At 41.3% G+C, this 23974-nt stretch overlaps 1 protein-coding gene across 2 annotated transcripts in view; it reads left to right on the top strand.

Moving 5' to 3' along the window:
* mdh1b (malate dehydrogenase 1B, NAD (soluble)) overlaps positions 1–23974 on the top strand; it is a 48687-nt gene that overhangs the window by 8323 nt on the left and 16390 nt on the right. The window contains exons 3-7 of one of the 2 annotated variants that reach the window (XM_072262390.1): positions 6673–6807; positions 10025–10167; positions 15283–15782; positions 16659–16800; positions 17802–17977. In XM_072262390.1, the coding sequence (XP_072118491.1) occupies positions 6673–6807; positions 10025–10167; positions 15283–15782; positions 16659–16800; positions 17802–17977 (1096 nt within the window). The remainder of the gene's footprint in view (positions 1–6672; positions 6808–10024; positions 10168–15282; positions 15783–16658; positions 16801–17801; positions 17978–23974) is intronic. The other variant, XM_072262391.1, reaches the window with a different exon arrangement.

Raw genomic sequence — 23974 nt, 5'->3', positions numbered from 1 at the left:
ATCGATCAGAGTTACAGGGAAGTAGTCACCCAAAGTTGCAGGAGGTGAGTAGCTGGGTGACTGTCAGGAGAAATAGAAGTGAGAATAGGCAGTTAGTGCAGAGCACCACTGTGGCCATTCCTTTCAATAATAAGTACACTGTTTTGGATACCATTGTGAGGGATGACTTCTCTGGGGAATGCCACAGTGACCAGGTTATTAGCACTGAGTGTAGGTCCATAGTGCAGAAGGGAAAGAGTGAGAAGAGAGGTGCAGTAATGATAAGGGATACCCTTGCTGATGGTATTACCCAGGAGGGACAAAATAAAGTGGATGATCTTTTACAGATCGTTGGGTATAATGTTGTGGCCATCACTGAATCATAGCTGACGGATGGTTGTAGTTGGGAGCTGAATGTCCAAGGTTACATATTATATAGGAGGGATAGGAAGGTAGGCAGAGGGGGTGGTGTGGCTCTGCTGGTAAAGAATGGCATCAAGTCATTAGAAAGCTGTGACATAGGATCAGAAGATGTTGAATCCTTGTGGGTTGAGTTATGAAACTGCAAGGGTAAAAGGACCCTGATGGCAGTTATATACAGACCTCCAAATAATAGTTGGGATGTGGACTACAGATTACAATGGGAAATACTAAAGATTTGTCAAAGAGGCAATGTTATGATAGTCATGGGAGATTTCAGTATGCAGGTCAATTGGGAAAATCAGGTTGGTAGTGGATCTCAAGAGAGTGAGTTTGTTGAATGCCTTTGAGATAGCTTTTTAGAGCAGTTGGTCATTAAGCCTACTGGGGATCAGGGAACTTAAGGTAAAAGAACCCTTTGGAGGCAGTGATCACATTATGATTGAATTCAACTTGAAATTTCAAAGGGAGTAAGTAAAGTTTGATATAGCAGTATTTCAGTTGAGTAAAAGAGATTACAGTTGGCTGAAGTAAATTGGAAAGAGCTGCTGGCAGGGATGACAGCAGAACAGCAATGGTGTGAGTTCCTGGGAAAAATGAGGAAAGTACAAGATAGATTATTCAAAAAACAAAGAAATATTCAAATGACAAAATAGTACAACCGTGGCTGACAAGGGAAGTCAAAGTAATATAAAATCAAAAGAGAGGGCATACAACAATGCAAAAATTAGTGGTAACACAGAGGATTCAGAAGCTTTTAAAAACCTACAGAGAACAACTAAAAGAATCATTAGGAGGGAACAGATGAAGTATGAAAGCAAGCTAGCAAACAATGTCAAAGTGGATAGTAAAAGCTTTTTCAAGTATGAATGAATGAATGAATAAATAAATAAATAAATAAATAAATAAATAAGATAGATAGAGATGAGAGTGGATATAGGACCACTAGAAAATAAGTCTGGAAAAATAATAATATTGGGGTACAAGGAGATGGTGGATGAACTAAATAAGTATTTTTGCATCAATCTTCACTGTGGAAGACACTAGCAGTGTGCCAGATGTTGAAGGGTGTGAGGGAAGAGAAGTGAGTGCAGTTACTATTGCAAGGGAAAAGGTGCTCAAAAAGCTGAAAGACCCAAGGGTACATAAGTCTCCTGGACCAGATGAACTGCACTAGGGTTCTGATAAAGGTAGCAGTAGAGATTATGGAGGCATTAGTAATGATCTTTCAAAAATCATTGGGCTCTGGCATGATGCCAGAGGACTTGAAAATTGCAAATGTTACTCCACTCTTTAAGAAAGGAGGAAGGCAACAGAAAGGAAATTATCGACCAGTTAGTCTGACCTCAATGGTTGGGAAGGTGTAGGAGTCAATTTTTAAGGATGAGGTTATGGAGTACTTGGTGACACAGGACAAGATAGGACAAAGCCAGCATGGTTTCCTTCAGGGAAAATCCTGCCTGCCGAACTTGTTGGAATTCTTTAACATACGATAGATAAAGGGGATGCTGTGCACATTGTATATTTGGGCGTTCAGAAAGCCTTTGACAAGTTGCCACACATGAGGCTGCTTACCAAGTTAAGAACCCATGGTATTACAGGAAAGTTTCTGGCATGGTTAGAGCATTGGCTGATTGGTAGGAGACAGCGAATGGGAATAAAGGGATCCTTTTCTGGTTGGCTGCCAGTGACTGGTGGTTTTCCACTGGAGTGTGTTGGGACCACTTCTTTTTATGATGTATATCAATGATTTTGATGATGGAATAGAGGGCTTTGTTGCCAAATTTGCAGATGATATCAAGATTGGCAGAGCAGCAGATAGTGTTGAGGAGACAGTTAGGCTGCAGAAGGACTTGGACAGATTAGGAGAATAGGCAAGAAACTGGCAAGTGAATTACAACGTTGGAAAATGCATGGTCATGCACTTCGGTAGAAAAAATAAATGTGCAGAATATTTTCTAAATGGGGAGAAAATCCAAAACTCTGAAATGCAAAGGGACTTTGGAATCCTTGTGCAGACCACCCTAAAGGTTAACTTGCAAGTAGAGTCGGTGGTGAGGAAGGCAAATGCCATGTTAGCATTCATTTCAAGAGGTTTAGAATGCAAGAACAGGGATGTGATGCTGAGGCTTTAAAAGGCACTGGTGAGGCCTCACCTTGAAAGTTGTGAATAGTTATGGTCTCCTCTTCTAAGAAAAGATGTGCTGGCATTAGAGAGGGTTCAGATGAGGTTCACAAGGATGATTTTGGGAATGAAATGGTTATCATACAAGAAACATTTGATGGTTCTGGATCTGTACTCGCTGGAATTTAGAAGGATGAGGGGGGAATCTCATTGAAATCTTTCAAATGTTGAATGTAGATGTGGAAATGATGTTTCCCATGGTGGGGGAGTCTAGGACGAAAAGGCACAGCCTCAGGATAGAGAGATGTCCATTTAAAACCAATGCAGAGAAATTCCTTTGCCATAGGGTGGTGAATTTGTGGAACTTATTACCACAGGCAGCTGTGGAGCCCAGGTCATTGGGTGTATTTAAAGCAAAGCTTGATAGGTTCTTGATTGGACACAGCATCAAAGATTACAGGGAGTGGGCTGAGGAGGGGGAGAAAAAGATCAGCCATGATTGAATGGCAGAGCAAACTCGATGGGCCAAATGGTCTAATTCTACTCCTATGTCTTATAGTCTTATGGTATATTTCACATTTACCTACTCAGTAGTTCCACAGAAACCTACACTACAGCTGTCTCGTTTGCAAAAGTTGTCTGGAGAAAGAAATACTTCAACCCACAGTACTTTGTATTTACAAAAAGCTATAAATTGGGTATATTAAATTAATGGCTGTAGGGGAAAAGATGGGAATTTAAGGTCACACTCCTGACAAAGTCACTGGAAATGTAGATTGGCACAGCAACATGTGGCTCCATTTTATGGAAGGCATCATATAACAAACAGTTTCATCATTTGATGTGTGTTGCTTGAATTTCCAGCATCTGCAGAATTTCTGTTGTTTGCAGTTTCATCATTTGTCTTGTTTAAGACTTGCAGGTCTTAGGACAGGTGTAGAATATAGTGTGCTAAAATGGTCAGAGTCTTGGGTTACCCTTTGTTGTATTGGACTATACTGAACAATAGGAAAACACTGGTTAACATGTTTGAAAATTAATTACATAGATGCTGTATATTTACTGCATAAAGCTTTTTTTCTGTCCACAAATCATCTGATGTTGGTCGTGAAAGTTGAATTTCCGCAATGTAATTTGTGGAGGCATAATTCACAGTAAGAGTCTTTGAGAATTGTCAGGTGACCTAGAAAGCTGTAGATCCAAAGCAGATGTAGGAACATAGTCTGGGCAAGTGTCTAAGCAAAGTTTTACAACCATTTTATAATTGCAAGTTTGAATTACTAACAAATCAAGGATATTTAAATTGGGGACTAAATTAGGTAATCATTTCATGTGCTGTCAGAGAAAGACTGTAAACAAACTACAAATTAAATTGGGAACATTCAATGTGACTGCAAGGAGCTTTGTGTACTTGGGAATTGTTGGATAAGAGTTAGATAAGTTGTACAATTCTATATAGTTTTCCAGTAGTATAGAGAAATACCAACTGGAAACAAAATTACACCGATAATGGCCTAATCAGCATTTCAATTAATCCATGTGGACATTAGTCAAAAGGGTAGCATTTCATTGATGCACACTCAAAGGGATGAAAGACAAACATGTAGATATTTGCCACCATGAAGCAGATCTTTACCATCTGTGGAATACTAGCAGTATTATTGTCCAGTAATGGATCATAGTTTACTTCCTATGTTTTTGAGATTTTTAGGTGATGAACCAACTTCATCTAACAGTTGAGTTCTTCATATCATGTAGCTTCCAATGAAGCAGTAGAGAATTGTATTAAAAGAAGGCTGAAAGAAGCAAATGTGCTGAGGCTTAATTTGTAGCTTCATGATGAAGCTCTAAATAATATACAACTCTAAACTCTACTGCTTGTTTTACTCTGGCAGCACTCACAATGCATTACTATCTTTGAACACAATTGTGGTTAGTGCCATCTAACCTACTGGGAAGAATAGAGAAGCAGCAAATGAAGTAGATGGCAATGTTTCAAAGAAAAGTAAAACAATTTTAATTGAGACTGGCCATTCAGTGGGAGAACATTTAGGAAACAGTGATCACAATTCCATTGTGTTTCAAGATATCTATAATAAGGGTAATATGGACCTCACAATAGAGTAGTAAATTAGGACAGGGTCTAATACTATGAGAATATTAGGCAAGAACTAGGGAGAGTTAATTGGGAACAGCAGTTGATGAACAAGTCCACATCTGCCACATGGAAAGTGTTTAAAGACCAACTGTACAGTGTACAGGACAGATACAGTATATTCCAGTAAGGAGGAACAATGTGAATGGTAAGGTAAGGGATCCTTGGATTATGAAAGCGGTAGTGAATTTAGACAGGAAGGAAAAAGGAAATGCATGCAAGGTGTACGAAGTTAAGATCAGACAGGACCCATGAGGATTATAAATAAGGTAGTAAAGATCTCAAGAAGGGGATTAGGAGTGTCTGAAGGGTCCATGAAAAGTCCTTGCTAAATAGGATTAAAGATAATCCCAAAGTATTCTATACATACTGTACATTAAGAGCAAGCGGGTACTAGGGAAAGGTTATACCACTCAAGAATAAAGGAACGAACATTTGCTCAGAGGCAAAGGAAGTGGGCAAGGTCCTAAATCAGTATTTTACATTGATATTCACCAAGGAGAAGTAGGTGGGGGATAGTGAGGTCAGTGCAGAGTATGCTAATATTATCACAGGTAGGACAATTTTGAAATTCAGGAAGAGGTACTGTTGAGTCTGTTGAAGGACATTAAGGTAGACAAGTTCCCAGGACCTGATGGGATATACCCCAGGTTATTGAGAGAGGCAAGAGATTTAACTGCTGGGGCCTTGACCAAGATCTTTAAGTCCTCTTCAGCTATAGGAGATGTCCCAAGGATTGGTGAGGAGCTGATGTTGTTCTGTTGTTTGAGAAGTGTAGTAAGGATAATTCTGGTAACTATAGATTAATGAAGGAAGCTATTGGCGAGGATTGTTAGGGATGGGGTTTATGATCATTTGGAGAGCTATAGCTTAATTGGGAGAGCATGGTTTTGTGTGGGGTAAGTCACGTCTTAGTTACTTGAGTAACTTTTTTGAGGAGGTGACATAGGTGATCGATGAAGGTAGAGCTGTGGATATTGTCTACATGGATATTAGTAAGGCATTTGACAGTGTTCAATATGATAGGTTGAGATGCATGGAATCCATTGTTTGGATAGAGAGTTGGCTTATTTGTAGAAAGCAGATTGTGGAGGTTGATGGGACATTCTGGCTAAAAGGTCTGTGATTTGTGGTGTTTACAGAGATCTATACCGAGAGCTCTGCTGTTTGTGATACACAGTATATAAACAATGGATGAAAACATGGATGGGTGGGTTAGTAAGTTTGCAGACAATACAAAGATTGGTGTTGTTGTAGGTAGTGTAGAGGATACAGCAGAGTATGGGAAAGTTGCAGATATGAGTGGAGAAATGGCAGATGGAGTTTAATTTGGCCAAATGTGAGGTATTGTATTTTGTGAGATCAAATATAAAGGGGCAGTACACAGTATTGATGTAGAGAGGGATCTTAGGGTCCAAGTCTATAGCTCTTTGAAAGAGGCTGCACAGCTTGTTAGGGCAGTAAAGAAGACATGTGGCATGTTTGTCTTTATTAGTTGAGGGTCAGAAAGTTGTATTGCAGCTTTATAACACTCTGGTTGCTGCATTTGGAGTATTGCATTCATTTCTTGTTGTCCCATTATAGGAAGAACACAGAGGCTTTGGGGATGGTGCAGAAGTGGTTTACCAAGATGATGTTTTGATGTTCCAGCTTCATTTGCCAGGAGCAGAGTGGCATTTGAGGAAACTATTTATTGCTTCCAACTTCTTTCCCTAGTATATGATGGATCGGGAGAGTCCCAGAACAGCAGCAGCAGTTTTGATTATATTGTGGGAATACAGAGGCACACAAGCAGAGAGTACTCAGAAGGGCACAATTGTAAAATATCTACATTTAGTATAATAACTTAGAAAGATTTTCTGTTCCACAGTAATAAAAATTTCTTTGGTTTTGTTTTTAACATTGTACATTCCCTCCACTGTAACCAATTCTGTTTAACTTTGAAATCCAAGAAAGCAAATACCTTATGTTATTGCGTATTATATTTGTCTAGCCATGGCTTGAATCAATATGTGAAAAAAATAACTGGAAGCATGAACATTCCCCAATTATATGGAGAGAACTTGTGGACCGTGGAGGAAAGGGATCATTATTAGGTGGATTCAATGAATTTATGGAGTATGTGCAGGTAGGATATCTAATTTGTGCAAACTGCCATTTGCAAGTTGAAAATACGTTAGAAGATGAATTATTTTTCTTTGCCATAGTTTTTTTTCTAAACTAAATGTGCCAAATTTTTGAAAAGTTGCAAGACGATATATAATCCTAGTAGTTCCTAGCTGTGTTGTAACTTAGTGTATGTGGTGAGTCATAAAGTCACAGACTACTGTGGTCCTTGCCAACCCAATCTTCTGTCTCGCCTGGGCTATATGCACCCAAACTTTATCTCTCCCAATTCCTCTCATCCATGTAGCTACTTGACCTTCTCTTAAATGTTTCAATTGAACTGTATCTACTACTTCTGCTGTCAGCTCATTGCACACTCACACATCTCTGAGTGAAGAAATTTCCCTTCCAGTTCCCCTTGAATATGTCACCTTTCACTCTGTAGTTCTAGTCTTACCCAACCTGAAGGGAAAATGCTTGTATGTGTTCACCCTTTCTATATGCCTTGTAATTTTGTACACCTCTAAGATCTCCCCTCATTCTCTTGTGCCTCAGGGAATAAAGCCTTAACCTATTTAACCTTCTCCTATAACTCAGGTCCTCAAGTATTGACAACATCTTTGTCATTTCTTTGCACTCCTTCAAGCTTTCCTGTAGGTGGTCAGATCTGCACAGGATACTCCAAATTTGGTCATCTTGTACAACTTCAACATAACACCTCAACTCCTGTGAGCATGTTGTTTGGTTAGAGAACAGGAGCCACAGCGCACTCTTATTCTCCTGTATGGTGAAAAGTTCCTTCAAATTTACACCTTTGTTATTGGCTTACTATTATCACATACTAAGATGCAGTGAAAAGCTTTGTTTGGATGCCACCCAAAATGATCACCCCATACATAAGTATGTTGTGGTAGTAAAAAGAAAAATATAATGTAGAATATAGTGTTGCAATTGTAGAGAAACTGCAATTCAGTTAGTCAAATAAAGTGCAAGGATCACAACAAGGTAGATTGGGAGATAAAGAATCCACTTCTAGTGTATGAGAAGTCTGTGTAAGAGTCTGATAATAGTGGGATAGAAGCTTGAGTCTGGTGGTTTGTATTCTTAAATTTTTGTATCTTCTATCCAACTGAAGATTGGAGAAGAGAGAATGACTGGGATGGGAAGGGTCCTTGATTATGTTGGCTGCTTTCTCAAGGCAGTGGGAAGTGGGGAGGCGGTTTTTTACAATTGACTGAACTATGCTTGTAGCTCTCAGCAAGTTCTTGTTGTTGAGGCAGAGGCAGTTGCCATACAAAATTGTGATGCTTTCAATGGTGCATCTGTAAAAATTAGTAAGAGTCATTGAGGACATGATGAATTTCCTAGGCCTTCTGAGAAGTAGAGGCTTTAATATGCTTTCTTGGCCATGATGCTCTCTTGGGAGGACCAGCACAAATTGATGATATTTACACCTAGACACTCAAATTTCTCAACCATCTCCATCTCTGTACCATTGGTTGAAACAGGGACATAATATATTCCTGAGCATTAATATATTGGATGACCTGTCCTTGGACCCTGTGCAAAGATGTAGTCACAAGAAAGACGCAACTATATCTTTACTTTCTTAAAATGTTATGGACATACAGCATGTTACAGAATACTTTAACAAACTAGTATGTATGTACTGTTGAAAGTATCCTGACTCATTTCATCATAATCTGATATGGCAATTTGAATGCTCAGGAACATATGAAGGTGCACAGTGTGGTAGACTCTGCCCAATAAATCATAAGAACATCACTTCCTACCATTAGTAGTTTCTGATTCTGATCTACATTGGGCACTGCCTCAGGAAGGCAACATCTATCACTGACCAAATCCTCACCATCCAGGCCATGCCATCTTCTCTCAGTTACCATCAGGCAAGGCATACAGAAACCTGAGATTGCATATCACCAGGCTCAAGAACCTTCAGCCACTTCTCTTCAAACATTTAATTCTTGAACCACCCGGAATTCCAATCACTACCTCTGTATAGCAACACTGTAACCACTTTGTTTAATTTGTACTATGGAATTTATGGGATTTTGTGTTCTAATTGTTCTTTCTTGTATAATTTTGTATAAATTGTATTTAATTAAACATTTTGTGATGCAAGTAAGTTTTTTGCTGTACCTATGCATACATACGCTTTTGCATATGACAATAAATTTGATTTTTGAAATAAAATAAGAAAAATGCAGGAAGCACACAACAGGTCATCAACTTGAAGCTTTAATCTGTTTGTCTTTTCACATATCTGCATGATTTGCTGAATGTTTCCGGCATTTTCTGGCTATGTATTAGTTTGGTATTATAATAGTATAAGGATGAGAACTGGCCCACCACCTCGAGGGAGTCTTGATCATAAGCGGGCCGAAACTCCTGAAGACAGGTGGCAGATCAACTGATGATCCCACTGGTGATAGCACAGGACAGTTAACATCTTAGTCCTCGTGTATTTTGTAACTCAGGATGAAAAACAAACTATGATGATCAGTTAATTCAATAAAACAATGCTAACTTCAAAAAAATGTGTTGAAACAGAATTGTGTTTAAAACTTGCACAATGTGGTAGTCAGGGCTTGATTTTAGACTAAGGTGTAACAATTAAAGCAGATGGATAGTATTGGATAGAACAGGGATATTAAATCTACCAGGAATATGATAACAAATCATAGCACTTGAAACAAGTAAATTAGGGGTAGAATATGGATTAAGTAATAGGATAACAAAGGAGAATGTAAACATCCAAAAAGCTATACCACTGAACTAAGTAGTGTTTTGAGACAGAATTCTGTACGATTCTGACCGATTATGTATGGTCTCGTTCAAGGAGGAGCTCATTAGTTCTATTCTAGGAGTAAATAAAAAGAAATGAAGCAGTAATGAATAAAGCATATTTTCCAAGGACTAGGGCAAAAGTCACTCAGGAAATTGGCAGTCAGAATCTAGGATAAAAAGGAATATAAAGTTTGGGGTTAAATGAGAAAGAGAGAGATGGGGAGAGAGGTCAAGCATGATCAGAAGGGAGAGAACTTGTATTCAACAGGGGACAGCAGGAGAAAAAGAGATCTGTGAGACATTCATTCGAGGGGTGGAATAGACTATGGCTATCATCTCTATTAAATATTGTTTATATAAAGGATCGCCTAATCTTGCATTGAAGCCTAATTAAGAAATTTGCTGTTCTGTTTTGTCTTTTACATCTTTAGAGTTACTATGGTTTTATTTCTGATGTGAAAACTGATCTCATGATCAAAATTGCAAAGGAGAACTTCAAGACTTACCTGAAGGATATGGAAGAACAGAAAATGAAAAGAAGCCTAACAAAACCAATGTCAGTCTGGATTAGTGGGTAACTATGGATTTTTTAAAATCTCGTAATCAAACCATTTTTTATTTCTATCAGACAACTTCAGCACATTTCTTCCTCATAACTGCCACTGTTTATTGGCTCACACATCTCTCATAATTTTAAGTAGTTTCTCATTGATAGTCATATGTACTGTATCTTTAGAGCTAACATTACCATCGTATCTCATAAGTTAATCAAAATCAAAGAGCTACTTTTTTCTTTTATGGAATTAGTGACCATATGAAACTACATGTTACCGCTTCTAAATGTTAGCTGAGAGACACATGTGACATGAATTAAAACACCACTGTATTTGTAATAAGAGTTTAATGACTCCATTAGACTATAAGGTAAAAGAATAACTAAATTTGTTGTAGAGTTCTGTGCAAAAGTCTTAAGGACCCTAGATTTATTGTATGGTTTCAGATGGTATGGCCTCCACAGAGCCCTGATCTCAACATCTTTGAGCCTCTTTGAGATTACCTGGAGAGACAGAAGCAAACGAGACAGCCAGAGTCTGCAGAAGAACTGTGGCGAATTCTCCAGGATGCTTGGAACAACCTATCAGCTGATTTTCTTGTAAAACTGTACGACAGTGTACCAAAGGGAATTGATGCAGTTTCAAAGGCAGATGGCGATCACGCCAAATATTGATTTGATTTATTTTTTTAAACTGTTTACTGCTCTTTATAGTATTTTTTGATATTCATTTCATTATTTTTGAAAACATCTTTGCCTTACAGATTTTTTTTACATGTCCCTACGACTTTTGCACAGTACTGTAGCTATTCTGTAATTCTGTTTGCTTTTGTGCATTAATTAATTTTGAGAATCTTTTTTGTGTACTTGTTTGAAAGAAAAAAATAAGAGAGATGCCCACCCTTTCAGTTCACACCAGTCTGGCTGAACATCCAAACACCATTGTTAAATATTTTAAGAGTGTACAGAACTTGTTCAAATTCAGGTCCTAAATATCAAACTGGCTCATAATAAAATGGTGCAGGACTGTCAACAAAAATCGACAGGAGTGTAATTGCTTTAAATGTACACTTTATTGAAACCCCCACCAACAGCACCCCCCCCCCCACAAGGGCTGTGCCACTTCCACTGGAGAGTCCGGGGCCCAATGGGTAAGCTTGAGACGATCCACAGAAACGCTGTCTGACATACCTCCAAAGTCCAGCGTATTAAAAAAAAACTTATCCCTCGCTTCCAACACAAACACATGGTTTGTCTCTGGAGACCTGGTGACAGGTGCGATCGCGGCAGGCCATGCTACAGCATGGGTACCGGAGCGAAAGTTTTGACACGGTCTTTAAAAGCCGACTGCTGATGCGAAGCGGACCATGGGGCTGTGGATGTTAGGGAAAAACTCTCCCGGTGTCCGCAAGGGTTGCCTGAAAATGAGCTCTGCAGAAGAGGACTGAAGATCCAGCTTAGGAGCCGTCCTCAACCCCAACATGACTCACAGCAGAGTCTGTCCACCCAGCAACCGTCACTGAGGCATGCTCGGAGAGCGGTTTTCATTGAACGATATAACTGCTCGCACAGATCATTGGCCTGAGGATGATAAGCTGCAGTCTGGTGCAGTTTGACCCCCAGATCACGGGCAACGGCACCCTAAAGCTTGGACGTAAACTGTGTCCCTCAATCTGAAGAGACATCCGTTGGGACTGCGAACTGAGCGATCCAGTCCAGAGCCAGTGAAAACTTCCACCACCTCCGCGGCTGAAATGGACAACAGCAGCACTGCCTCTGGCCAACGTGTAGTCCTATCAACAATGGTGAGGAGGTGAGTAAACCGGTAGGATGGGGACAACGGGACAACCAAATCCACATTCACATGGTCGAAACACCACTCAGGGACCGCGAAAAGAGCCCAAACAACCACTAGCCCAGTCCCTGACGTCCTTTTTAAGCCCGTGCCACACAGACCTTTCTGTCACCAGTTTCTGCGATGCCCTCTGGCCCGGGTGAGAAAACCCATGACCCGCATCGAAAACACGCCGCCGCCAGCCGGCTGCCACAACCGGCCTCAGTCGCCCTGGTGATTGAACATTGAAATGCTGCTGTCACTGAAAGCAATGTCTACTGATTTCAACCCTCTGTCTGCCAAACACAGCGCTTGCACACTTGGGTTCGAAACCTGATCTGCTGCCATCTGAGTGTAGTCCACGCCCAAATGGACAGCACCAGTGAAGGACCGGAAAAGACAGTCAGCCACGAGGTTACGCTTCCCCGTGACATGCTGGATGTCCGTGGTGAACTCTGAAATAAAAGAAAGATGGTGCTGCTGTCGAGCCGACCAAGGTTCAGAGATCTGAGCCATGGCGAATATTAGGGGCTTATGATCCACAAAAGCGGTAAAAGCCAAAAGGAGAAAACGAAAATGCTCACCGCCAGGTACAGGCCAGGAAGCTCATGGTTGAACATGCAGTACTTGTGCTCACGGGGGCAAAGCTGACAGCTAAAAAAGCGAGAGGCTGCCAAATGTCGTTGACCAACTACTTATGCACCGCTCCATGGTGAGCGCGATTGGCACGATTGGGAGGGGTTGTGCCAGCAGCGTTGCATTAGACAGTGCCTGCTTAGTGTCCAAGAATGCCTTGGACCTTTCTTCCATCCAGTCCATGACGTGCTTGGGCACTTTGCCCTTAAGGGCCTCGTAGAGGGAATGCATGAACTGCTTTGGGGGAAAAAAAAACGGTGATAAAAGTTCACCATGCCCAAAAACTCCTGTAGGGCCTTAACAGTGACTGGCCGAGGGAACCACTTAATGGCCTCAACTTTAGCTGGCAGGGGAACTGACCCTGCTGCATTGACATGGTGTCCGAGGAAATCAACCATGGACAGTCCAAACTGGCACTTCGCCAGGACCGTGCTGACTAAGGCGTTTGTAAAGGGTTCTCAAGTGTAAGAGATGTTCGTCCCTAGAAGAGCTGGGTACTCAAATGTCTTTTAGGTAAACTAATAGCAATGGAAAATCCCTGAGAACACTGTCCATGAGGTCTGAAAGGTCTGGGCTGCATACTTCAGCCCAAATAGCATTTGAAGGAACTCAAACAAACCAAATGGTGTAATAGCAATGGTTTTAGGAATGTCACTCGAGTGGACAGGGACCTGGTGATAACCGCGAATGAGGTCCACCTTCGAGAAGATAATTTTCCCTGCCAGGCAGGCAGAGAAATCCTGTATGTGTGGGATTTTGCACGATGAGGAAAGGGGAAGCCGATGGACTGCTGGGGACCGCCTGATGATGCCCAAGCACTCCATGGTGTCAAACTCAGCCCTGGTGACGGCTAGCTTCTCCGCGTCGAGGTGCCTGGTGCGTGCGTGAACGGACAGGCCAGTGGTGAGGACATGGTGCTCCGCCCCGTGTTTAGCAGTGGAGGAAGAGAAGGTGGCCTCAGTCAGATCTGGGAACTCAATGAGAAGTCGGAGGAGGCGGAAATGGTGCTGGACAACTTTGAAGTGCCAGTGGTGCTGAGTGTACTGGAGAAGGAGTAGACAGTCTCTGCGTTGACGAGGTGCCAGTTCTGGACATCAACAAGAAGGCTGTTGGCGCAGAGCAGGGGTGTAGACACCGCTGCCAACACAAAGTTCCAACAGAATTTCTGCCTGCTGAAGACGTCAAGACGGCACTGCTGTTCACAGCCTCGAGAGATGGTCCATCTTCCCCAGTTCGTACATCCAATTTAGACGCAGGCAGGGCATTCACCTGAGCACTTGTGCCACAGAGGAAATGGCGCCTGGAAACAGAGTCTCTAATGAACAACAAACTGCCTGACCTGCCAATGCCCATAGCAGCTAACAGGCACCGGCCATTCCGTTTACTAACACCCTGAACCTGCAGGGTTGGCAGCACTTCTTAGCTCTTGGCCCAAACCGCACGTGGTAGAAACACAGGGTGGGAGACCGTCATTGAGCCGCAGTGATTGTCTCATATTCTGATGGCGGTGAGGCGACGAAGTCGTCAAGCCGTATGATCACACAAGCCCTCTTGGTGACAGAAAACACCTGGTCAGCCTCTCTCGCTAGAGCCCGGAGGTCTTTGAGGGGAGAGCCAGCCAGAGCCGACACACCTCGCCTGGTAGTTGTTGCAAGGTGAGCTCTCCGAGGATGAAGCACGGCCGATGTCCGCCAAGGAGGTCCATCAACTCCATCAACTTGGAGTCGCCTAAGCCGGGCGGTATGGAGCTGGTGGGCGTGCTCACACTCAGAAATTTCGGAAGTCTCTAGGAGTTACTTAAGAGTCTTGTACCTGCCAATTTCTGGGGAGTGCTGTAAGACTCTCATCACCCTGGTCGCTGTAGAGCTGTCTAACACTGCAACGACATAGTAATATTTCATGTTGTCTTGCGAGAATCCCCACACTGCGAACTGGGCCTCTGCCTGAGTGAACCAAATGGCAGCATGTTCCTGCCAGAATTCAGGGAGCTTGAGAGCAATAGTGTTTGCAGCCATGATTGTAAAATAAGCGAAATCACTCCAGAATCATTCAGGAGAGCGTCAGGGTCACAGAATCATTCAGAAGAGCATCAGGGTCACCGATGTAGGAGTGTCGACAAAAATCAATATGAGTGAATTACTTCTAACGTACACTTTATTGAACCCCCCCGCCAACAAATGGTAACGTGTGTGTGTGTGTGTGTGTGTGTGTAAAAACCCCATACCAAACCTGTAATAATATGCAACGTAGCATGTAACATACATGATGAACTTAACCCTTAACAATCTCCTAACGAAATTAAGGAGTCACTACTACAGTGGCATCTTTATTTGAGGGAAAGCATAAAAGAGTTATTTAAATTTATGAAATTATTTGATAAGCTTAGACAAAATATCTTTGTGTTAATGAAGAGTCTAAACCTGGGGTGAGGGGTGGTGGGTAATATATACATTGTTACAAGAAAGTACAATAATTAAGGCAAAACATATTCAGGAAGAAATACCCCAAGAAGTAGTTCAGTCAAATCATAGAGAAATATTTAAGAAGGTCACAGGATATTATTTCATATGATTCTTCTTATGAAGTTAGTTCCACTCGAATGTTGCTGGTGCCTTATCAACATCTATTGTATATGGAAATTAACAGATGTTTGTTTCATAATTTAGAGCATTGAATCCTGCTTGCTACATTCTGATTCCCTCCTTGCTGAGTGGAGAGATATTTGGTGAAGACAAGCTTATCAGCTTAAACCTGTTGGACATTGAAGACTCCATGTCAAGTTTAAATAGCTTACAAATGGAGGTTGAAGACATGGCCTGCCCATTACTTCATAAAGTATCAGTACATAATTCCTTAAGAAAAGCTTTCATGGATGCTGAAATTATCATTATTCTCGACGATATTGTACCAGATGAAAATAACTCATTGGAAGACTGCTACAAAGACATGGTCAATCTCTACCAAGAGATTGGAGTTAGGATTGACACTTTTGCAAAATTTGATGTCCGTGTGATTGTTGCTGGTGAGCACATATTGAATTCGAAAATGCACAACCTCCTGGAGAGCGCATTTTCTGTCGATCACCATAATATTGTAGCGCTTTCAACTCAATTTGAAGGAGAAGCCAAGGCACAGATAGCTAAGAAATTGAATGTGAATACATTAGGTGGGTATATTTTGGTCTTTTGTTGCTTCTTTTGAACCTCTATTCCCTCATGTAGGCATGCCACAGAGACTCAGTTCCATAATTAAGGTCCCATCCCTTAATTATTCTAGAGTTTCTTAAAATATGAATGTTATTCCATTTATGAAACTCAGCACAGTTCATCCATTATTCTAGAACATGTGAATTATAACATCAGCACAATCATAGGGCATGTCTTATTTCTTGAGCATCCTTCACTTACATATCAATTTAGAAATGCTACAATTCCATACTTTATGTTACAGTGTTCAGCCCAATACTCTAATAAAACACCACAATGTTTCTCATAATACTGTGCTGTGTTAGGCACAGTATGTATTTAGCTAGTCCAGTTACACTTCTTATCAACAGAGATCCTCAAGAAACTGTGCAGTAATAAAGCAATTGAATGGCGAAGATAGGTGGTTTGGCATTTTCTTGTTGAAATTAGTCACTGCCTGGAACTTGTGTGGCATAATTGTTAATTGTCACTTCTTGATCCATGCTTTCCAAACCTTTGCATATGCTGGCATGGACTGCTTCATTTTTTAAGGAGTTTAAAATAAAACTAAACATAAATATGTTTCAAAGTGTCCAATAATTTAGATACTGATAGGTTAGACCATTAGGGACTTTAAGATTATGAAATTAGACTGAAATTTCTGTAATTTCTAAACAGTATAAACCTATCAAAACCAGTACAATTAGTTAATTACCTCTGACTTTCATCTTTTCATTTGATTCTTAAATATGCAATTGTTTTTTAATTACGGAATTATAATTAATGTTTTTGTCCCATATTTTCTACACCACCCTTCCCTGCCTACCCAACCACCCTGAAACCTTCTGATTCTATAGATGTGAAGGATGTAATTGTTTGGGGAAACATTGGTAGAACTACTTACATTGACTTGCATAGAGCACGTGTTCATCGATACGAAAGTGCTGTCTGGGGTCCACCTGAGTTTTCACGTCCTGTATTGGAGGTACTAAATGACAGGTGAGGAAAGATTCCTAATGGTGAATAAGTCTGTACCGAAACTTTTGTGCTGATCTGCTAGATAAATGCAGAAGTAGTTCTTGCTGTAATTCAGGCACTGAAAATGGTATGGTAAAATTTAGACTATTTTAGCTGCCTTAATCCCATTTTATTGACTGCTTCCGTAACTCTAAATTCCTATATGATCTATAAATTATCTTAGATTATACTTCATTACTTAGCATCCAGTTGTCTGAGTAACAAATCCAAGCATTAATAACCTTCCCCACTGCACCTCAGTTCTAAAGGGATCACCTTTTATCTTCACCATGCCCCCAGTTCCAATTCCCTTACTTCGAAGGAACCAACTTTTTTTATCGACGAGATTCTTCTGTTATTGTAGACTGCTTTTATATACTTACTGAGACTATTACCATTTTAAAAAATATTCCTTATGAGGTTGTATTCAAACATAGTTTTTTTGCTCTTTATCAATGTTTTTAGTACTCCTTCAATTTTTGAAATTCTCCCTGCCCTTGAACCTAGTCCTACATTTTTTACATTATAAGGGGCAGGAAGACAACAGCATTTGTGGTGAGAAGATTGTTAATGTGTCACTTCATTGACTTTCCACCAGAAATTTTGGTGGATGGGGAAAAAAGCAACCTCCAAGTAATTAAAGGGCAATGTTGTGGGGAAAATTAGCAAAGGGACTAATGAGCCTGACAAAGAGGTGAATCTATTTTATGTAATGGCATGTATAGGATATATTTTGTATGTGTGTGTGATTCATTGATTTAATGATCTCTATAAACTCCTGGTTTGTCATATTTCACCCATATAAAAACGGTGGGCTTTTAATCATATTAAGGGCAATTTATGACTACAAATTATTATACATGAGTTTACCAGTTGGCTTCAATTGTTAGTTACAATTATCAGGAAAGAACAGCTAAGCGTTGCATTTTATTTTACACTAAGCATTATTACATGTTATTTTTGCCTCAATCTCTTGTTTGCAGTAAGTGGATAGAGACAGAATTCCGGGAAGCAGTAAATTCTCACCGATCAATGGTTCAGAAGATGTCAAAGCGTCCTTTAGGATTTTCTTTGGCGGCTGCAATATACAAAGTCTTACATTGCTGGTATTTTGACTCTCCAGCAGGGGAGATAATGTCTCTTGGAGTTGTCAGTAAAGGTGAGCTACCCACTTTTTAAAAATATAAAAAATACCTTCCTTCAGTTTACTCCTCTTCGAAGTGGCTGATTTTTACAGGGATATGAAGTGTCCTTCATCCAGGTGGCTATTTTTCTTGACAATTTCAACTCAACAAAGTACCAACAAAGGAATAGCAAAATCCTTCCAAGTCAGGATGATGAGTGCTGTGCGGGGAGGGTGGATTCTGGTAATAGTGCACCAAATGGCTCCTTATCCTGCCCTTCTTATTAGCAGAGCTTATGGGTTTGTGCACTGCTGCAGAAAAAGCCTAGCTAATTTGTTATCATGCAGATAGTACATGGTACGGCTATATTGCTACATTGTTAGTGAAATTGAAAAAATAATTTAAAATGGTTATTATTTTCTCAGGTGACACTGATATTCTGGAATTGTCTTGGTGATGCCAATTGGACATGTGCTTTGTAGGTGTTGGAAATACTTTAGGGAGTCAAAAGGTGAAACATTCACTACAAAAACCAGAATCGCTCTTGCATCTACTGTTTATTTGGTTGGTCCATTTATATTTCTGATGAATTTTAATGCTACTCTAAGGAAGTGCTTACGAAATCACTTTTTGATAATGGAACCACTTTTTGCGCAAATACTATATTTCACTTGTATGCAAGAGCATAGAAACTATGTATATCTTGATGGACAGATTGCTATACTGACTGAGGAACTGAAGATGAAATGAAAGGAATTACATTCCTACTTCTGGCCTGATGATAGATGGAAGATCACAGAAAAAGAACTGAAGAACCCAGGCCTAAACCACAGAGTGATAAACGTAGGCATTACTGGGGTTAACAACTATAAAACCATAAAATATAGGTGCGGAATTTGGCCATTTGGCCTGTCGAATTTGCTCCACAATTTCATCATAGCTTTCCTCTCAGCCCCAATCTTCTGCCTTCTCCCCATATCCCTTTGTACCCTGACCAATCAAGAATCTATCAACTTCTTAAATATACATAAAGACTTGGCCTCCACAGCTGCCTGTGGAAAAGAATTCCACAGATTCATGGCTCTCTGGCGAAAGAAATTCCTCCACATCTCCATTCTTAAAGGACGCTGCTCTATACTGAGGCTGTGTCCTCTGGTCTTAGACTCTCCCACCATAGGAAACATCCTCTCCACATCCACTCTATCAAGCCTTTCACCATTCAATAGGTTTCAATGAGGTCACCCCTCATTCTCTAAATTCTTGTGAATACAGGCCCAGGGCCATCGAACGGTCTTCATATGACAAGCCATTCAATCCTGGAATCATTTTTGTGACAACACACATCAAAGTTGCTGGTGAACGCAGCAGTCCAGGCAGCATCTCTAGGAAGAGGTACAGTTGACATTTCGGGCTGAGACCCTTCGTCAGGACTAACTGAAGGAAGAGCTAGTAAGAGATTTGAAAGTGGGAGGGGGAGGGGGAGATCCAAAATGATAGGAGAAGACAGGAGGGGGAGTGATGGAGCCAAATATCATTTATCATTTATATCAGCCATACATCATTTTTGTGAACCTCCTTTGAACCCTCTCCAGTTTCAGCACATCCTTCCTAAGATGAGGGGCCCAAACCGCTCACAATAAGTGAGGCCTCACCAGTGCTTTATAAAGTTTCAGCATTTCATCCTTGCTTTTATATTCTAGTTCTCTTGGAATGAATGCCAAGATTGCATTTGCCTTCCTCACTACAAACTCAACCTGCAAATTAACCTTTAGGGAATCCTGCACAAGGACTCCCAAGTCAATTTACACTTCAGTTATCTGTATTTTCACTCCACTTAGAAAATAGTCAACCCTTTCATTTCTTCTACCAAACTGCATGACCATACATTTCCCAACACAGCATTCCATCTGCCATTTATTTGCCCATTTTCCTAATCTATCTGTCCTTCTGTAGCTTCTCTATTTCCTCAAAACTATCTGCTCCTCCACCTATCTTCATATCATCAGCAAACTTTGCAACAAGGCCATCAATTCCATCATCCAAATCATTGACATATAATGTAAAAAGAATTGGTCCCAACTGTGGAACAATGCTAGTCACCAACAGCCAGTCAGAAAAGGTTCTCTTTATTCCCACTCTTTGTGTCTTGCCAGTTAGCCACTGCCCGTCCATGATAGAATCTTTCCTGTAATACCGTGGATCATAGCTTGTTAAGCAGGCCTTCTGAAAATCCAAGTACACAACATCAACTGGTTGTCTTTTGTCTATCCTGCTTGTTACCTCAAAGAATTCCATGCTGACTACACCCTATTTTATCATGTGCTTCCAAGCACCCTATCCTTAATAATCGACTCCAACATCTTCCCAGCCACTGAGGTCAGACAAACTGGCCTATAATTTCCTTTCTTCTGCCTGTCTCCCTTCTTGGAGTGACATTTGCAATTTTTCAGTCTTCTGGAACAATTCCAGAATCTAGTGATTCTTGAACGATCGTTATTAATGCCTCCACGATCTCTTCAGCCACATCCTTCAGAACTCTGGGGTGTATACCATCTAGTCCAAGTGAATTATCTACCTTCAGACCTTTTCAGTTTCTCAAGAACCTTCTCTTTAGTTATGATAACTTCACACTTCATGCCCCCTGACACCTGGAACTTCCATCATACTGCTGGTATCTTCCACAGTGAAGACTGGTTCAAAATACTTATTTAGTACGTCTGCTATTTCATTGTCCCCCATTACTACCTTTCTGGCAGTCTGATATCCACTCTTGCCTCTCTTTTACACTTTCTGTATCTGAAGAAACTCAGTCATAGTCACAGTAATACTTTATTGATCCCAGGGGGAAATTGGTTTTCGTTACAGTTGCACCATATATAATAAATAGTAATAGAACCATAAATAGTTAAATAGTAATATGTAAAATTATGCCAGTAAATTATGAAATAAGTCCAGGACCAACCTATTGGCTCAGGGTGTCTGACCCTCCAAGGGAGGAATTGTAAAGTTTGATGGCCACAGGCAGGAATGACTTCCTATGACGCTCTGTGCTGCATCTCGGTGGAATGAGTCTCTGGCTGAATGTATTCCTGTGCCCACCCAGTACATTATGTAGTGGATGGGAGACATTGACCAAGATGGCATGCAACTTAGACAGCATCCTCTTTTTGGACACCACCGTGAGAGAGTCCAGTTCCATCCCCACAACATCACTGGCCTTACGAATGAGTTTGTTGATTCTGTTGGTGTCTGCTACCCTCAGCCTGCTACCCCAGCACACAACAGCAAACATGATAGCACTGGCCACCACAGACTCATAGAACATCCTCAGCATCGTCCAGCAGATGTTAAAGGACCTCAGTCTCCTCAGAAAATAGAGACGGCTCTGACCCTTCTTGTAGACAGCCTCAGTGTTCTTTGACCAGTCTAGTTTATTGTCAATTCGTATCCCCAAGTATTTGTAATCCTCCACCATGTCCACACTGACCCCCTGGATGGAAACAGGGGTCACTGGTACCTTAGCTCCCCTCAGGTCTACCACCAGCTCCTTAGTCTTTTTCACATTAAGCTGCAGATAATTCTGCTCACACCATGTGACAAAGTTTCCTACAGTAGCCCTGTACTCAACCTCATCTTCCTTGCTGATGCATCCAACTATGGCAGAGTCATCTGAAAACTTCTGAAGATGACAAGGCTCTGTGCAGTAGTTGAAGTCTGAGGTGTAAATGGTGAAGAGAAAGGGAGACAAGACAGTCCCCTGTGGAGCCCCAGTGCTGCTGATAACTCTGTCGGACACACAGTGTTGCAAGCACACGTACTGTGGTCTGCCAGTCAGGTAATCAAGAATCCATGACACCAGGAAAGCATCCACCTGCATCGCTGTCAGCTTCTCCCCCAGCAGAGCAGGACGGATGGTGTTGAACGCACTGGAGGAGTCAAAAAACATGACCCTCACAGTGCTCGCTGGCTTGTCCAGGTGGGCGTAGACACAGTTCAGCAGGTAGACGATGGCATCCTCAACTCCTAGTCGGGGCTGGTAGGTGAACTGGAGGCGAACTTTTGGTATCCTCTTTAATATTATTGGCTAGCTTACTTTCATATTCCATCTTTAACTTCTTAATCACATTTTTACTTACCTCTGTGGTTTTTAAAAGCTTCCAATCTTCTAACTTCCCACTAAGTTTTGTTCAATTATGTGCCTTTTCTTGTCAGCCATGATTGTGTAATCTTTTCTTTAGAATACTTCTTCCTCTTTCGGATATATCTATCCTGTGCCTTCCAAATTGCTTCTAGAAACTCCGACCATTACTGCTCTGCCACCATCCTCGCCAGTGTTATTTTCCAATCAGTGCTGGCCAACTCCTCTCTCATGGCTCTGTAATTCCCTTTACTCCACTGTAATACTGATACATCTGACTTCAGCTACTCTTTCTCAAATATCAGGGTGAATTCAATCACATTATAATCCCTTTCCTCTGAGGGTTCTTTTACCTCAAGGTCTCTAAACAATTTTGGTTCATTACACAACACCCAATCCAGAATAGCTGATCCTCTAGTGGGCTCAACCATGAGCTGCAGTAAAAAGCCATCTCATAGGCACTCTGGAAATTCCCTCCTGGAATCCAGCACCAACCTGATTATCTCAATCCACCTGCATATTGAAGTCCCCCATAACTATTGTAACATTGCCCTTTTGGCTTGCATTTTCTATCTCCACATCCTTATTGCTGTTTGGGGGTCTGTATACAACTGCCATCAGGGTCTTTTTATCCTTGTAGTTCCTTAGCTCTATCTACAATGATTCAACACCATTTGGCCCCATGTCATTTCTATCTTATGATTTGATTTCATTTTTTACCCACAGAACATGCCACCCCCTCTGCCTTCCTACCTATCTTTTTGATACTATGTGTATCCTTGGACATTAAGCTCCCAGCTATAATCTTTCAGCATGATTTAGTGATGCCTACAACATCATACCTGCTAATCTGCAGCTGTGCTGCAAGTTTATCTACCTTATTCCATAAACTGCACTCATTCAAATACAACACCTTCAGTTCTGTATTCACCCTTTTCAATTTTGTCCACCTTTTATTTTGCAACTCATCCTGCTAACTGCAATTTTTCCCCTACCAACAGCCTCTCCTCACTACACATTGCCTCCACTTGCAAACCACCTACCTCATCCTCAGCACTATTATTCACCTTTCCTATGATTCTTCTTGCATTTAAATATAGACAGCTCAAGAAACTAATCGCCCCGTGTTCAACCTTTTGATTCAGAACTTTGTCTGAAGTCTTAGCAACAGCTGCCTCCACAACCTCTCCATTAACTGTTCTGGCACTCTGGTTCCCATCCCCCTGCAACTCTCGTTTAAACCCCACCATGCAGCATTAACTAACCTTCCCATTAGGGTATTAATCCTCCTCCAGTTCAGGTGCAAACTGTCCCTTCTGTACAGGTCCTACCTTCCCTGGAAAAGAACCCAATGATCCAAAAATCTTATGCCCTCCCTCCTACACCAACTCCTTAGCCACGTACTAAACTGTATAATCTTCCTAGTTCTGGCCTCACTAATGTGGCATGGGTAGCAATCCTGAGAGCACAACCCTGGAGGTACTGCCCTTTAACTTAGCACCTAACTCCCTGAACTCTCTATGCAGAACCTTATCGTTCGCCCTGCCCATGTCATTGGTGCTTACATGGACCACAACTTCTGGCTGTTCACCCTCCTATTTAAGAACGCTGAGGACTCGATCGGAGATATCCCAGACCCTAACACCCAAGAGGCATCATATTATCTGGGCCTCTCGTTCTCACCCACAGAACTTGCTGTCCATTCCCTTAACTAATGAAACCCCTATCACCACAGAGTGCTTCTTTCTACCCCCACCCCCTTCCTTCTAAGTTACAGAGGCAGATTCAGTGCCAGAGACCCGACCACTGTGACTTCCCTCTGTTAGATCACACCCCTCCCCCTGCCCCCAACTGTACCTGTTGTTGAGGGGGATGGCCACAGCGGTACTCAGTA

The sequence above is a fragment of the Mobula birostris genome, chromosome 6 (assembly GCF_030028105.1).
Source record: "Mobula birostris isolate sMobBir1 chromosome 6, sMobBir1.hap1, whole genome shotgun sequence".
NCBI lineage: Eukaryota > Metazoa > Chordata > Chondrichthyes > Myliobatiformes > Myliobatidae > Mobula > Mobula birostris.
The sequence above is the reverse complement of the archived record's forward strand: the minus strand, read 5'-3'. Positions and strand labels throughout refer to the sequence as shown.